The 17,979-nt window shown below is 39.8% G+C and overlaps 1 protein-coding gene across 1 annotated transcript in view; it reads left to right on the top strand.

Moving 5' to 3' along the window:
- The window catches only part of abhd17c (abhydrolase domain containing 17C, depalmitoylase), a 74,915-nt gene extending 63,144 nt beyond the window's left edge, over nt 1-11,771 (top strand). Inside the window, exon 3 of the mRNA XM_043677618.1 lies at nt 10,122-11,771. Within this exon, the coding sequence (XP_043533553.1) occupies nt 10,122-10,341 (220 nt within the window). The 3' untranslated portion in view covers nt 10,342-11,771. The remainder of the gene's footprint in view (nt 1-10,121) is intronic.
- The last annotated feature ends 6,208 nt before the right edge of the window (nt 11,772-17,979 follow it).

Below are 17,979 nucleotides of genomic sequence, written 5' to 3'. Positions count from 1 at the left end.
AGGAACTTGCAATTAATCGTGTTCGTTGATTGGGATGGAATCTCAGTAAGTTTGTGCAGTGAATTTGCACATGGTTTGCATTGATGATGAAAGGAATGAATGTTGAAGGAAGTGGATGAGGTGCCAAATAATCACATAGAATGCTTTGTCCTGGATTGTGTTGAATTTCTTGTGTTATCGGAGCTGCCCTCATCCAGGCAAGTGGGAATTATTCCACCACACTTGATGTGTGCCTTGTAAATGGTGGACATTAGGGAAACAGGAAGTGAGTTACTAGTTACGGAATTTCTAGCTTCGAACTGATTTTTGTGCTGCAGTGTTTGTATAGAGTCAGTCTTACAGCATGGAGACAGGCCCTTTGGCCCAAAATGTCCATCCATGCTAACCTCGTTTCCCAGCACTTGGTCCATATCCTTATCCTTTCCTATCCATGTATTTGTCCAGTTGCCTTTTAAATGTTGTTAATGTACCCGCCTCAACCACTTCCACTGGCAGCTCATTCCATATATGTACCACTTTCTATGTAAAAAAAAGGTGCTCCTTAGGTTCCCTATTAATCATTAACATCTTACCTTAAACTGATGTCCTTGATTCCCCAATCCTGGGAGAAAGACTGTGTGCATTCATCCTATGCATGCCTCTCATGACCGTGTACACCTCTATAAGGTCCCCTCTCAGTCTCCTATGCTCTAAACAAAAGTCCTACCTTGTCCAACCTCACTATATGGCTCAGGTCATTGAGTCTAGGCAACATCCTTGTAAATTTCTTCTGCATTCTTTCCAGTTTAATAACATTTTTCCTATTACAAGGTGACCAAAACTGAACATAATACTCTAAGTGCGGACTCACCAACGTCTTGTATAACTGCAACATAACTTCCCAACTTCTATACTCAAAGCCCTGACTGATGAAGGCCAGTGTGCCAAAAGCCTCCTTCACTGCCCTGTATACCTGTGACTCCACTTTCAGAGAACCTTGCACCTGAACTACAAGATCCCTTGGTTCCACTACACTCCTTAAGGCCCTACCATTCACCATGAAACTCTTACCTTGATTTGACTTTCCAAAATGCAAGACCTCACACTATGTCGGATAAATTTGCCCAAAAAAGTAGAGACCACACAAACCAGACCAGGTGAAATTGACATGCTGCTTATTACAAGCGATATCGCTGAAGAGAAATTGACTAATCTGAAACAGCACAGACAGTCTGCCCAGGTAGCCGAGAATTTCTCTTCCTCGAGCTGAGGAAGAAACCAGTTTTTATAACAATCCTGTACAATAGGGCCAATTAGAAATGGGGCAAAATATAACGTATCTGGAAGTGGAGTAATCTAGTTACAATGATGCTAATCGGAAAACTGTTAGCAGAGGAATGTCCTAATTCTCTACACAAAACAACATTCTGGCTGTGTCGATGGGTCCAGAGCTCCCATTCCTCTTCGTAGGTAGGTGCTAATGTCTCCTCTGAAGCGGTGAGGTGCTTCCATTGTCCTGTCCTGGTGTAGTGCTGTTGCTGGTGCCTCTCTGTCTGACCTGTTCTTTGTGTGGCTTTGGTGTTGCTGGGTTGTGAAACTGCCCTCTGGGCTTTGGGATAGCTGTGGTGCTCTGTCGTTGTTAGTGGGTGCTTGAGGTGTATTCATTTATCTACGAGTACTGTCTAGTTTCGTTTGTCAGCCTGCTTGGTCCATGCTGAGGCATTCTGGGTGTTTTTTGGTACAGTTTGAGGAGAAAGTGAGGTCTGCAGATGCTGGAGATCAGAGCTGAAAATGTGTTGCTGGAAAAGCGCAGCAGGTCAGGCAGCATCCAGGGAACAGGAGAATCGACGTTTCGGGCATAAGCCCTTCTTCAGGAATGAGGAAAGTTTGTCCAGCCGGCTAAGATGCTACCTGACCTGCTGCGCTTTTCCAGCAACACATTTTCAGCTTTGGTACAGTTTGGCCAATTTTGCTTTTGTGGGCCTATTGTGGGTTGGCAGGGTGGCAGATCTTTTCCGACACTATCTATTTTAAACTCCATTTGCCATTTCTTGGTCCACATCCCCAGCTGATCAGGGTCCTCCTGCAATTTCTGATAACCTTCCTCACTGCCCACTATACTGCCTATTTTGGTGTATCAACAAATTTACTAATCATGTCTTGTACATTCTCATCCAAAGCATTGATCTAGATAACAAACAGTAATGGGCCCAGCACCAACCCCTGAGGCACTCCACTAGTCACAGGCCTCCAGTCTGACAAGCACCCTTCCACTGAAACCCTCTGCTTCCTACCACCGTCTATTTTGTAACCAATTTGCCAGCTCCCCTTGGATTCCATATGATCTAACCTTGCAGAACAGCCCTAACAAAGTCTACATGGATTTTAGTAAGGCCTATGTGTACTGCTCTGCCCTCGAACCTTCCTGGTTACTTTATCAAAGAACTCTAACAAAGTTATGAGTCATGATCTCCCACTCTCAAAGCCATGCTGACTACTCCTCATCAAACCCTGCCTTTCCAAATGCATGTGCATCTTATCCCTCAGAATCTTTTCAAGTCACTTACCACCACAGATGTTAAGCTTACTGGTCTATAGTTCCCAGACTTTTCTTTGAAGCCCTTCTTGAATAATGGCACAGCTGTCGCTACCCTCCAATCTTACGGGACCTCACCTGTGGCTAATGATGATGCAAAAATATCAGCGGGGGCCCCTGCAATTTCTTCTTTAGCCTCTTGCAGTGTTTTTGGATATATCTGGTCAGGACCAGGAGATTAATCCACTTTCATACATTTGAATACATCTAATACCACCTCTACTGTGATATGGACTGTTCCCAAGATATCACCACTAACTTTCCCAAGTCTTTGTCTTTGAGAAGAGATGTTCTTTGAGAACCTCGCCCATCTCCTGCGGTTCTACACATGTCCACTTTGGTCCGTGAGCGGCCCTATTCTCTCTCTAGTCATTCTTTTTCCTTTAATATACTTAAAGTACCTCTGGATTCACCTTAATCTTCTCAGCCAAGGCTATCTCGCGCCTCCTTTTTGCCCTCCTGATTTCTTCCTTCAGTAAATTCCTTTATATCTCCAAGGATTCCCTTGATCCCAGTTCCTGGTACCTGAGCCACACCTTTTTTTTTGTCCCTGGTCAAAGCCTCAATATCTCTTGTCCTCCAGGGTTCTCTATTCCTGCCAACCTGGCCCTTCACCCTCACAGGAATGCATAGACTTTGAACTCTAGCTATCTCACTTTTTAAGGCCTCCCACTTGCCAGAGGTCTCTTTGCCTGCAAACAAACTACTCCAATCAAAGCCTGGAGGCTCCTGTCTAATATTCGCCTAGCCCCAATTCAGAACTTGAACCTGCGGACCGTTTTGTCCCTCTCCATAACTATTTTAAAATTAATACAACTATGGTCACTGATCCCAAAGTGCTCCCCCAATGTCACTTTGGTCACCTACCCTACCCTATTTCCCAAGAATAGGACGAATTTTTGTTGGTCCAGTTCAGCTTCTGCTCAATGGCAACCCCCAGGATATTGACAGTCAGGCATTTAGCAATAGTAATGCCATTGAAAGTGGGCAATGGTTAGATTCTCTGTTGTTGATGATCATTGCCTAGCACTTTTATGGCATGAATATTATTTCATTTGACTGTGGGAGGAAACAGCCACTTATCTGCCCAACCCTGGGAGTTGTCCACAGCTTGCAGCATATGGAACCAGACTGCTTCAGTGTCTACCGAGTCATGAGTAGTGCTAATCATTGTGCAATCATCAGCAAACATCCCATTTCTGACCTGATGGAGGGAAGGTCATTATTGAAGCAGATGAAGGTAGGTCTTAGAATATTATCTTGATGCACTACTGCTATGATTTCTTAGACTGAGATGATTGCCTTCCAACAACTGCAACCATCTTCCTTTAGGATTGGTTGGAATCACACCTATCAACCCTTGATTCCTATTGACTTCCGTTGTGTTTGTGGATACCATATTCAGCCAGATACTGCTCAGATCTTGCACATCTATGATTTCTTAGATATGTGATGCTCTATCTTTTTTTCTCTCTCTCAATTCACAACACACAATACCTGAGTAATGCGATCGTGTCCTTTTTGTTCTACGACTCCAGCCAAGTGGCTTTCATTTTTGCCTGTTCAAGGATATCCTCTCTTTCCAACATTACCATATCTTCCTTATTCAGTACTGCTGATCAACTTGTCTTTTTCTTTCCCTAGCTTAGTGTACTCTTAGTATATGTGAATACTAAACACTCCGCTCTCACTATTTTGAAGCCACATTTTTATTATTGCCACTCTATCATACTTTCACAGGGAGAATTGAGTTTGTACCTCACAAATTTTATTCCCCACACTTGGTTCATTTGGAGCGTTGGTGCAGACGTGATGGGGTGATCGGCTTCCTTTTGCAACGTTACACCCCTGTGATAAACATGCATTATAAACATACGATTTATATTACTCTAATCCTCTATAAGTCTGCTAATAAATAAAATGTCACGAGTGTGTTGCTGGAAAAGCACAGCAAGTCAGACAGCATCTGAGGAGTAGGAGAATCGACATTTCAGGCATAAGCATGATGAAGGGTGTTTGCCCAAAGTGTCGATTCTCCTCCTCGGATGCTGCCCTGATCTGCTGTGCTTTTCCAGCATCACACTCTTGACTCTGATCTCCAGCATCTGCAGTCCTCACTTTCTCCTAATAAAATGGTTCCTTCTGCTACTATCCAGCCCACTAAGTTCTTTACGTGCTCTGCTGGGAGGCATAGTAGCTCAGTGGTTAGCTCTGCTGCCTCATATCCCCAAGGACCTGGGTTTGATTCCAGCCTTGGGTGACTGGCAGTGTGGCATTTTCATGTTTTCCCTGTGTGTGCATGGGTTACCTCCATGTGCTCTGGTTTCCTCCCACAGTCAAATGAAATAATGCTAGGTAGATTAGCCATGCTAAATTACCCAGTAGTGTCTAGGGATATGCAGACTAGGTGGTAAATGTGGATTATGGGGACAGGATTGGGGCTGGGGTCTAGGTGGATTGCTCTTTGGAAGGTTGGTGCTGATTTGATGGGCTGAATGGCCTCTCTACATTGTAGAGATTCTGTGATTCTATTTTTTTTTCTATTTCTATGTAATGGTTTGCAGCCACCTCAGTTACTTTAGTTTTTGTAAACAAGAACAGGTAGTGGTTGTAAGACTCTTTGCTTCAGGTCATTATTGTAACAAATCAATAATTGGTTCACTAAACAGGAAGCATTTCATGGTCAAAAATTTAAACTGTTGCCGCGGGATGCTGAACCAGTACCGTGGTCGTGAGGAACTGTAACCTTTATTGTGACAATCCAAGAAATGTGAAATATTGCTTATGCTGCAGAAAATTTGGGCGTGTTTTGCATCCAGTATGTACTTTTATGTCCAGTATCACAGACACAAAATAAATTATTTAAAAATTGACAAAGTTAAAATTCTCACAACACCAGGTTATAGTCCAACAAGTTTATTTGGAAGAACAGGTTTTCAGAGCGCTGCTCCTTCATCAGCTAGTGTTCCAAAAGCTAGTACTTCCAAATAAATCTGTTGGACTATAACCTGGCGTTGAGATTTTTAACATTGTCCACCCCAGTCCAACACTGGCACCTCCACATCATAAAAAAATGACATTCACTTAATGCATTTAGCCCAGAGCCTGAAAATTAGAAGCACTTCTAATTTGTCATTTCTTCATTAACCAATGACTTAAGGTTAATTTTCTGACCTTAAAGGAACCTAGCTTCATCTTTGTAACACAAGAAAACATTGTACATGCCAGATATAAGCCTCCTTCTTCATTTGATGTGCGCAAAGACCTCTACATTTCCATGTTTGTGTGAAATTTGGATTGAATTTTATGCAGTAAAGATAATCCCTTTCAGTCATTAGTAATGACCTAAAAAGTTGAGACAATAGATATTGAGCACTCCAGTAATGCATTATTTTCAAATCCTGAGCTGGTGGGTTATGTAGTGGAAGAATAGAGATTAACTAACTCTGGCAGGAGCACTAAAATCTCTGTTCAGCATTAAGTTAATTAAGCATTTTGCAATGAAAACAAAAGGTTGATGCCAAAAAACAAACTGAACTGGGAGAATTCAGTATATAATTGCGCTGGAATTCAAACTTCATGATCTGAACTGGGAAGAAAAGCACAGTTGTGGAAGGGTCACAAAAACAAATTGCTGGAGAAGCTCAGCAGGTCTGGCAGCATCTATGGGAAGAAAGCAGAGTTAATACTTTGAGTCCAGTGACTCTTCATCAGAACTGTTAGTAAGTAGGAAACAGTAGTATTTATGCTGAATCTGAAGTTTGGAATGGCGGGAGACAGGGGGATAGTTGAAGATGGAGCTGAGAGAGACATGAAAGGGATAGGTAAATGAGATTATGGATACCTGGTCAGGACAGAAGAAAAGCTGAATAAGTCATAATAAGAGTTGAGTAGGATAAAGTGGATGAGATGTACCGAATGCAACCCTTATAATGTGATAATAGGCCTAGGAGTACGTGAGAATGGGTCACGTGCTAAAAGCAACCCATGCATGACCGGGTGTGGGGTGAGTAAAAAAAAAATGGAAGGATGGATTCAGGCTCTAAAGTTTTGAATTCGATGTTGAATCCTAGAGGCTGCAGGATCTTCAAGTGGAAAATGAGATGTTTTTTGAGCTTGCAGTGAGGCTCACTGGAATATTGCAGCAGGCCTGCAACAGAAATGTTGACGTGCAACATGCTGGTGTGTTGAAGTGGCAGGCAATTTGAAGCTTGGAGTCATTTTTGCAGACAGAATGTAGGTGTTCTGCAAAGCGCTCACCCAGCCTTTACTATGTCCCACCCAATGAAGGGAAGATGACACTGAACAGCAAACGCAGTAGATTAGATTGAATGAAGTCCAGGTAAGTCGCTGCTTCACCTGAAAGGTACATTTGGGGCCTTAGATGATTAGGAGTCAGCAGGTAAATGGTCAGCTGTAACATGGAAGGTGCCATGAGGGTGTGAGGAGATGGAGGAGGAGTGAACCAAGGTGTCCTGGAGGGAATGCGTCACAACAGAATGTCAAACATAGCATGCAAACAGAGAAAATAAAAGTTGGACTCAATATGTAGCTAGTGGGTTCTTTATTGGATGTCAATATTTAATGAATTTGGTGTTTTACATTTTTCCATTGGTGATATTATACACCCTCTGGTATAAAATAGAAATTTGTATTAACAACATTGAAAAATTAGGTAATTTAACTCTGGTGAGGCTAGCGAATTTTGAGAAGACTTGTCACTCGGATTGAGGTTCTGAATGTCGGTTTGCTTGCTGAACTGGAAGGTTCGTTTTTCAGACATTTTGTCACCATACTAAGTAACATCATCAGTGAACCTCCGGATGAACAAACACATTGACTTGGATTCCATTTACCACCGCCTGAGACAAAGAACAGGAAATGACATCACCAACTCAAGGAAACCCAAACACACAAAAAGAAAGCGGGCCATACCACCAGTGCTTCATCCGGAGGGTCACTGATGATACCTAGTATGGTGACGAAACGTCTGAAAAAGAATCTTCCAGCTCAGCAAGCAAACCTACATCCAGGACCTCAACTTGAACTACAAATCTCAAAACTCGCTAACACCTATTGACGCAATACGCTAAAACTGGCCCGAAAATGGGAAACCAATGCCATCCGACAGAGTGCCACCGGTGAACAGCTGTACTTCCTGTATGATGCCTAAGGAAATGGGTACTACCTAAATGTCTTAAATATAAACCTCCCCCTAACACCGCACTGGCTAAAAGAATAACAGAGCAAAACGGCCGCAGAATGCTTCGAGAAATGATTAATGATACCCACAACAGCTCCATAAATACAACCAGGAAACTTTGCGCCAAAAATCTTTACTCACAATGTAACACTGACTACACTATTAGAAGAATCAAAGACACATACACCAAACACCACTAACTTCATCAGCAAGGACAGTATCGTCAAGCTAGTGGATTCTGGATTAGTGGTGCTGGAAGAGCACAGCAGTTCAGGCAGCATCCAAGGAGCTTCGAAATCGACGTTTCGGGCAAAAGCCCTTCATCAGGAATAAAGGCAGTGAGCCTGAAGCATGGAGAGGTAAGCTAGAGGGGGGTGGGGGTGGGGCTAGTGGACCTATACCTTACCACCCATTCACCTTTCAACAATAAAACCTACAAACAAACAAACGGAACACCCAAGGGGTCTCTGATATCAGGGTTCTTAGCAGAGGCAGTAATGCAGAAACTCGAACAAACAGCTCTGCCAATCATCCAACCCAAATTTTGGGTCTGCTATGTAGATGACACGTTTGTCATCACTAAACGAAACACATTAGAGGAAATCTTCAAGACCAACAATAATACCCTTACTGGCGTAAAATTCACTAAAGAGGAGGAGCACAACAACAAACTGCCATTCCTAGATGTCACAGTAGAGCGAACAGCCAATGGGGAACTTCAAACCAGTGGCTAGAGGAAAACAACATATACGGACTAAGTATTGAACTACAGAAGCAATCATCCCAACATCCACAAACAAAGCTGCATTAGAACATTATTTCAACGAGCCAACACACACTGCACAGAGGAACTGTGATGAGCAGAGTAAAATCACCTATACAGTGTATTCAAAAAGAACGGGTACCCAATGAACACTGTCCACCAATTTCTCAGCAACAAATCCAAACAAGCAGACAAAACACGTCCAGAAACCCTAGCCACTCTCCCCTACATCAAAGACATCTCAGAAAATGACTGCCAGACTACTCAGACCTCTTGGCATCATGCTAGTCCACAAACCCACCAACACATTAAAACAGCAGCTAATGAACTTGAAAGACCCCATACAGACAACAAGCAAAACTAACATCTACAAAATACCATGCAGGGACTGTAACAAACACTACATTGGACAAACAGGCAGAAAACTAGGCACTAGGATAAATTAAATCAACTAGCCACAAAATGACATGACCCACTCTGACTAGTATCCTTACATACAGATGAGGAAGGACACCACTTCGACTGGGACAATACATCCATCCTAGCACAAGCCAAACAGAGACACGCATGAGAATTCGTAGAAGCATGGCATTCTAACTGGAACTCTATCAACAAACACATTGACTTGGATCCCATTTACCATTCCCTGAGAAAAGGAACCGGAAATGATGTCACCATAGAAAATGACCTCACCAACTCCAGGAAACCCAAACACACAAATAGAAAGCAGGCTTTACCAGTGCTTCATCCGGAAGCTCACTGTTGATACCTAGTATGATGACAAAACATCTGAAAACAAACCTTCCAGCTCAGTGAGCAAATCTATTGAGGCTTTCTGCAAAATTAAGCATACCTTGCTTTGTCCAACTATTAGCTTTTTGAATCCAAAAACAAAAGCAAATAAACTGCAATTAAGTAGCACCTCTCCGCAGGACATTGTAATCTCACAGCAAATGAAGCAGCTTTGAAGTTTAGTCGTTGAAATGTAGAGAATCGAGACAGGTCATTTTCACCCAATAAGATTCCAAAATCAGCACTGAAACAGATAACCAAGGTAATTGATGGTGTTGGTTAAGCAATAAGTATTGCCTTGAGAGTGTCTTGAGTTGTGTTTGGTACTGTATTGAAAATATCAACCTGGATTATTTGCTCAAGTGTTTGAGTTGAGGCATAAACATACAACTCAGACCCCTGCAAGAGTGATGTGACTGAGTGATGTTTAAGAAGTATATTTTCTAATTAAAATTATGTTTAATTTTTTTTTTAGTTTGTCCTGACCTTAACTATTGTTCCCTCTAATTTCCCTTTGCTGCACCCAGTCAGTTTATTGCTCAGTATGGTTTCTTAGAAATTGTCACACCATGTGTGCATTTTTAAGGGACCACTGCTTTATATACAGCCTGTTTGTCCCCTGCATGGTGTGCTGTGCATTACTTTGTAATCATGTACCAGCACAGCCTAGAGGCAATATTCATCATTAACATTTGACTGTCTAACAAATCTATAATGAAATCTAGTCCCCTTTACTGTTTTAATAGTACATTATTCCTTTTATTTCTCATTTTTTAAATCTCTTTCAGCATTGACAAGATCACCAAGGTATCTTCTCCTGTGCTGGTAATTCATGGCACCGCAGATGAGGTGATTGATTTTTCCCATGGCCTTGCAATGTATGAGCAATGTCCAAGAGCAGTGGAACCTCTCTGGGTCGAGGGAGCAGGACACAATGACATTGAGCTTTATGCACAGTATGTGGAAAGACTGAAACAGTTCATAGATCACGAGATATCCATCTCCTGAAAACTATTGTAAGGATGTTTTCTCAGTAAATGTGAATGGAAGAACTGTGACGTAATTTGCACATGGTTTTAACTGGATAACTAATTTTCAACATTACAGAAGCTACCAACTTTCAGGCTGAGTTATTTAAAACTATGAACAAAACTTCTTTTTATACCAGAAAAATTCATGTGATTCATATACCTTGCACATGAAATAATGTTCATCTACTGTAACTTTCAAGCAGTTTTGAATGGTTATCAATCCTGTCATTCTGTTTTGTTTGTTCCATTTCTTGATTCATCAGAGATATAGAATTTTGTTTTAATATTTGCCACAATTATCTGTTTTGAGTATTGTAACTAGCTCATAAAATGGATTTTTTGTTTGATGCAGCATGACATGTCATATTGGTTGTGGCTTTGTAGATGAAACAGCCCTTCATTTGAAGGACCAACCCAATGTTAAGAAAGTGATCAAAATGTTTGTTGCATTCTTAGTATTTCTAACATTGCCTCAAAGTACTGTTCAGTATTTGTAGAACTCAGTGAGTTTGGAAATACATTTTCCACTTATTTGCTAAAGAACACAGTTCTTTTGTAAATGTTCTTAATATTCCAATATGCGTGGAGTTTTTTTTTCCATGTTAAAAATGTGATACAATACCTCAAGTACATCCCTGATGGTGCAGAATATGGCGTGTAGCCATAAACTATTTTTCACCAATGTGTACATTTATGAACTATTTTGACTGTTTTAAAGTTTCAATGTATATTGTTTTCAGGGTAGGTAATATAATACTTTTCAATTGCAATTCCTAAAATAACTGTTATATCTTCATAAATTGCAGTGTTTGTATATGGTGTCTTGCAAGGTTATAGAAATATTTTTTGTTTCAAAAATGGTGAGATTAGATGTGATAACTGCCTAATTTGTATGTTTTAAATGGTGAAATGTGTTTTATTTGTGAGTATAACTATTTTTATTCTTGATTACTTAACAACTTCTTAAAAAATCTGTTACCATTTAAATTTCATAAATTTACACATCTGTATTTTGTACAGTAACAGATGTAATTTAATTTTAGTTGCAATAACCAGTGATTTGACGTTATGATTGTGACACTGGAATTACATTGAAATGTATATAAATAATGCAAGACATGAGGAATAACGTAACTGGACAAACAAATCAAAGCCTTAAATGTACTGTAAGCCTCTGCTGTATATTTGGTTTCAGTAGTTCATTGTTGTAAGTTGCAGGTAGGCGACAATACGTAGCAATGGAATAAAGGATGCATGGAATCTAGGTTTGGAATTTAAATTAGAACTGTTTGCGTACAGTAAAAAGCCAGAAGAAACAATGTCACACAATTTCAAAATGTCATGTGGTGTGATCAGTCAAAAAATGTGACTTTAAAACCTGATTAAACATTGAATATACTGTCAAAAGTTGTCTTTTTATTAATTGCACAGTTCTTTTTTCAATTTCTTTGATTTCTTTAGAAAAGCAAGAAAATTGTACTTATTGTACTAATTTTCTTGTGTAACTTTTTTTCTTTTACATTTGAGCTCTGATGTATCCACAGGTGGAGGAGTACCTCGGGGAAAGATTTGCACAGTTGTCGGCAAAGAGCAGGGTTTCTTTTCAAGACCTACTTTAATTGTAATGGGCTGAATAGCTGTCTGTACTGTACTGTCTTCCCCAGTTCTCTGTGCAAAGGCAGGTCCTTAATGATTACTCACTGGCCAATGACAAAGTACTGAGATTTTGTCTTTGCAACAGTTTGAATACAGAGACAGGTCTCATATCTACTTTGGACAGAACCCCTTGGTAATCTGATCCATGTTCTAACTAACTGGTCCCTTTTAGGGCGGTACGGTGGCTCAGTGGTTAGCACTGCTGCCTCACAGTGCCAGTGACCCAGGTTCGATTCCATTCTCAGGCGACTGTCTGTGTGGAGTTTGCACATTCTCCCTGTGTCTGCGTGGGTTTGCTCCAGGTTCTCCAGTTTCCTCCCATAGTCCAAAGTTGTGTAGGTTAGGTAAATTGCCCATAGTGGCCAGGGATGTGTAGGTTAGGTGCATTCGTCAGGGGTAAAAGTGGAGTAATGGGAAATGTGTTTGGGTGGGATACTCTTCGGATGGTTCTTGTGGACATGTTGGGCTGAAAGGCCTGTCTCCACACTGTAGAGATTCTATGATTCTATTTTATGATTAACTAAAATCCCTGACATTTAAATAATGAGCTATTTTCACATGCTCACTGAATACTCTCCTCCAGTTTGCAAAAGTGATAGGGGTTGATGAGGAAAATAGACCTACTTCCCATGATTCCATTTGATCCTGTGGTACATTCAATGTAGGGGCAAGCCATGGTAATTACACAGTATGGGGCTTGGTGGAACCAGCATTTCCTTTGCATTTTCCTATTCCAATCCTTCCAAATGTTAGGAAGAGCATCCATTTCAAGAAGGATTCAAGCAAGCGAGTCAGTAAAAGCCAGAAGATCAAAGGAGATAAATTATTTTTTTCTTTCTTAGATAGGATCATTGTAGGCTTTTTAGCTGCTGCTTTTTGTCAGTGCTAAACCTTTCTTCCAAATTGCAGCTGTAACTATATTCCCACAGCTAGAGTACCTGCAATAAAAATGTATTTGTCTCGACTTAAAATCTGAATCCAGAAATATGGGTGGAAAATTGGCCCCTAAATGTGAAGTTTCGAGTGAGTCTTCAGTGAATCTGAATTGAACTTTCACCAAGTTGCAGCTTCCTTTAAATCTTAGAGTGGGCTGCTCAATGTTAAATCTTCATTAACTCTGGGTGACCTGAAAACAGCTTATTCATAGCTGTGTTCCTTGTCAAACTGGAAGTGTTCAGGGATTAAGCTTGAATCTGATTGAGAACTTGGACTTGCCTGCTTTAATGAACAAAGTTAAACTACTATATTGGTTATGCTGATGTGATCCAGCAACCCATTGCTTGAATAACAAAATCCCTGTAACAGTGTGTACATGTACTGATTGTCTACACTGCTTGTATCTCATGACTATTGGCCAGTAACAAAATAATGAATGACAATTTCCAATAAGTCTTTTATGGTTTTTTTTTTGAAAACCTATTTAAAAAGTCATCCTTATGTAGATGTTAAGTGGCCATTTCGATAGCAATTGTTTGACATATGATGACCTAAAAACAAAAACAGCTAATGTTTGGAATGGCTTTTCAACATTAGTATTTTCCAAACTTGTGCCAATGTTGTCTTAGTTAGAAATTCTTTAAACAAATTCATTACTCCCTGTATTCGTGTATAATTCACAATCTTCTAGGACTATAATGTTGCAAGTAGAATGTACAAACTAAAAGTAATGAACAGAACTTGTCTGTTAGCCAGAATTGATGTCTATTAGCTAAGATCTTTCTGGTTATCCCAGTGGATTGCCTTTTTGATGTGAAACTTTTTAAGTCAACAGTCAAATAAAATGGTGCTGTCTTAATACGTTGGTAGAAAATGAATAATGACTTACAACATTTTAATTTCCTTTCCTTACTGCTGTTCAGACTTGAAGACAGCCAGAAATTACATATACGTCCTTCAAAGCATGTTATTCAGTCATCAAGTGATTCCAATTCAGATTTCTCACAGTACAGCTGTCACTTGCCTTACATTATGTATCCAGCTAAAAGACAAGCCTCCATATCAGTTCCTAACTAAGTGAAGCTACCAGGACCTGGAAATGTGACAGACACTGGTGCTTTCAAATTGCTCTGTAGGATACCAGTTAGAAATGTTTCATTTGAAATTACAAGTTCCTTTTCAGGAGTTTCAGCCTGTTGATCTTAAATGGTTTAGGGCCTTATCAAAATGGTAGAGGAATAATCCCTTCGTGTAATTTCAAGGCTGGAGTTTTTGTTTAAAATGTTTGGTGAGATTCACTAGTTGGCACAAGTAATCACTATCTTTGGAAATATAAAGCAGCTGATTGTCTAGGGCAGGTAAAACCTAGTTCGTGTTTTGATGAGAATTACAGTTGTAGAGGTCTGTAGCACAGAAAAAGGCTCATTGAGCCCATGCCAGTCAAAAACAAGCACCTAGCTATTCCAATCACATTTTCTGGCACTTGGCCTATAGCCTGGCACACTTTGACACCACAAATACATATCAAAATCTACTAATATTATAAGCATTTCTGCCTCTACTACCCTCACAGATACCCTCTGGGTGGAAAAAATATCTTCGTGTCTCTTCTAAACCTCTTGCTCCTTAAATCTATGTCACTAGTCACTAAGGGAAAAAGTTCCTCTTTGTCTACTGTCTCTGTGCCCCTCATATTTTTACATATCTCAATCATGTGCCCCATCAGTTTCCTCTGCTCCAAGGAAAATAACCCCAGTCCATCCAATCTATCCTCCTAACTAAATTTGTAACTCTTCATAACTGTGTCGTTGTGTTCTTGAGGGTTATGTAGAGTTCCCAAAATTTTGATAGTTTCCTGCCAAAGTCCAGTGCCATAATCCACAAAAAAAACTGTCTGGGTAGTTTATGGTGAGCAAGTTTGAAACACAACTGAGATGGAAACTATTAGCCTCTACAAGATTTAAAAATCTGATTGACTTGTATTCAATGTAATTCCTGTGACATTTAAGATTTTTTTTCCAGCTGCATCACTTGTTATGGTTTAGTCACACACATTTGTTAGGAGCTGTACCCTGTTCACTTTAGGAAGTGGTTCTATCAATAGCTGCAAGGTTTGGACACTTGTGCAAATAATCAATGTGTTTTCTTTACATTAAATATCGCTTTTCACAATCCTGAGCATCCCAAAAATGCAGGCACTGAAGTAGTTTTCAGCTATTGTTGTCAGTAAAATATGGCAACCAATATGTGTACAGCAAGGTCCCACAAATAGCTACAAGATAATGACCGAACAAAGTGACTGAAACTGGGGACTTTGTCTCTAGATCGAGGATTTTAAATATTTAGGAATGAAATGAGAAATTTCTTCACTCAGAGGGTTGTGAATTTGTAGAATTCTAGGGACTTGTCGATTACTTTAATCCTGAATATAGTATATGTTTGCGTGTGTGAGATAGACAGGTGGAGATTGGTGTGTGTTGGAGATCTAGAGCAGGATGTCAATATGTGGAGTGATTGAGAGGAAGGGAGAGGTTAAATCAAGTAAGTTTAATGAGAACAGGCAGGGCCAAGTTAATAAACATAGTGGGTCTGAAATGTATTTATTTTAATGCAGGGCATATAACCGATCGGGATGGGATTTGAGTTTGTACTATCTGATTATGAGACATGGGTGGTAACACTGAGCCAAGGTTTCTCTTACAGCAAGAAAACATCAAGACACTTAAAACTGTGTCCACTACATCATTTGCTTTCTTGAATCTAATTCTGTCAGTATTCATTTGCTCCCATTCCTCACTGTTTATTCAAACCGAAGTTCATGATTGTTCATTACTCTCACCAAAACCAAATGTTCATCTTTTTCTAACTCTTCACTGCTAATTCCTCTCCAATGATTTCTGTGCCAATTTCCAAAACTAAATCCATTGGTTTGTATCCATTTTGCTCAAATAAAACTCCTTGAATTAATGAATTTTGATCTCCAGTAGCTCAGAATTTCTCTAATTTCATTAAGTTCATTTGATATCGATATAACCCTCTAAACTTGATAACTCTGTCTAACTTTTCAACTTTCAGTCATGCATGAGTAAACCTATTAAGTTTTAATATCCTCATTGAAAACCTGATCTTGGCAACCTACACTTCTCATTTTTGCTCAAGTCTGGTATTTTATTCATAACATCTGCATTGTTAGTCAGTGTTTAGGACATCTTGCATTTGGCAAGTTCTGCTTCATATACTTAATTTTTCACCATCATATGATATTTCATCATAATTGTAGTGATCCAATTTCCCCTCATGTTACTTTCTGAGCTTTAACTGATTCACTGATTACCCTCAATTAATTTTCTTAGCTCAGGATAACCCTACATTATTCAAAATGTTACTGACAAACCTAAAGTCCTGAAGGGACTTGACAGAGCTGATGCTGAAAGTGTGCTTCCTCCTATGGGAGCGACTCGAACAACAAAGTGACAAAGTTTACAAATAAGGTAAGAATAAGGCCTTTAAGACGAAGGAGTAGAAGAATTCTTTTCTCTGGGTGTTGACAGTATATGGAACTCTCTTCAAAAAACAGTGGAGGTGGTTGAAAATCTTGATAGTAGACTAAGATACCTCCTCGATTAACAAGAGTGTCATGAGTATAACGGGTAGGCTGGAAAGTAGAATTGAGACCCATAATTAGGTCAGCCGTGATCTTAATGAAATGTTGGAATAAATTCAAGGAGTTGATTAACCTATCGTTCCTCCCAATTTGTCAGCATGCAGGTCAGTTCCCCCCCCTCTCCTGTTCTTTCTTCAAATTAATGTTTCCAATTCTCCATTCTTCAACTCTCTATTCTGTTTCTCATGAGTATATTTTATATTAATTAATGTCTTTCAGATCTAATACTTAAGCGTACAACCTTTATTTCTCTTTCAACGCACTGAGTGGTACAGTTGCTCAGTGGTTAGTATTACTGCCTGAGCATCAGGGACCTGGGTTTGATTCCAGCCATGGGTGACTGTCTACGTGGAGTTTACAAATTCTCCCCGTGTTTGTGGGTTTCCTCCGGTTTCATCCCACAATCCAAAGATGTGCCAGGATAGAGTGGGAAGCTGGGTCCGGGTGGAATCCTGTTCAGAAGGTTGGTGCAAACTCAATGGGCTGAATGACCTCTTTCCAGTGTAGGAATTCTGTGATTCCATTGGTTGAATTGTTGGAATATTCGTAATATATTGGTGGGGAGATTTGCTAGTTCTATTTTGGGAGCCTGTAAACTTTTAGGAAGCTCCCACCTCCCTTCTCTAAACAATTAAGGGAAGAGAGGGTGAGGAGTTACATTTTTGATTAAGGCAAACATTACTACTGTAATTAGAGAAGATGTTTCTGGGGGATCATTTAGTGAAATTATATGGATTAAAATAAAGGGATGAGATTGTATTGTAGGCCCCCAATAGTCAGAAGGAAATTGAGAAGCAAGTATCTAGGAGATCTCAAATATATGTAAGAAAAATAAAGTTGTAATAAGGAATTTTAATTTTCCAAACATTGACTGGGACTGCCATAGTGTTAAAGCTTTAAATGGCCAAGAATTTGTTATATATGTTCAAGAAAATTTTCTTTATCAATATGTAAGTGTTCCTACTAGAGAAAGGTCAAAAGGTGATCTTCTCTTGGGAAATAAAGCAGGACAAGTGACTGAAGTGTTAATAGGGGAATACTTTGGGATGAGTGATCAGATTTTTATTAGTTTTAAAATAGTTATGGAAAAGGATAAGTCTTCCATAAAAGTTAAACTTCTTAATTGGAATAAGGCAAATTTTAAGGGCATGACACATGAAATTTTCAAAAGTTGATTGGAGTATCTGTTCGCAGGGAAAAGGATGACTGCCAAGTGCGATGCCTTCAAAAATGTGATAATGAGAATTCAGAGGCATTGTGTTTTTGTTAGAGTGAAAAGCAAGGCTGGTAAGAGTAGGGCACAATGGATGAATAAAGATATTGATGTTCTAGTCAAAAATAAAAGGATCACATATTGGA

Source organism: Chiloscyllium plagiosum, chromosome 36 (assembly GCF_004010195.1).
Source record: "Chiloscyllium plagiosum isolate BGI_BamShark_2017 chromosome 36, ASM401019v2, whole genome shotgun sequence".
Classification (NCBI taxonomy): Eukaryota; Metazoa; Chordata; class Chondrichthyes; order Orectolobiformes; family Hemiscylliidae; genus Chiloscyllium; species Chiloscyllium plagiosum.
This window is presented reverse-complemented; position numbering and strand designations above follow the sequence as displayed.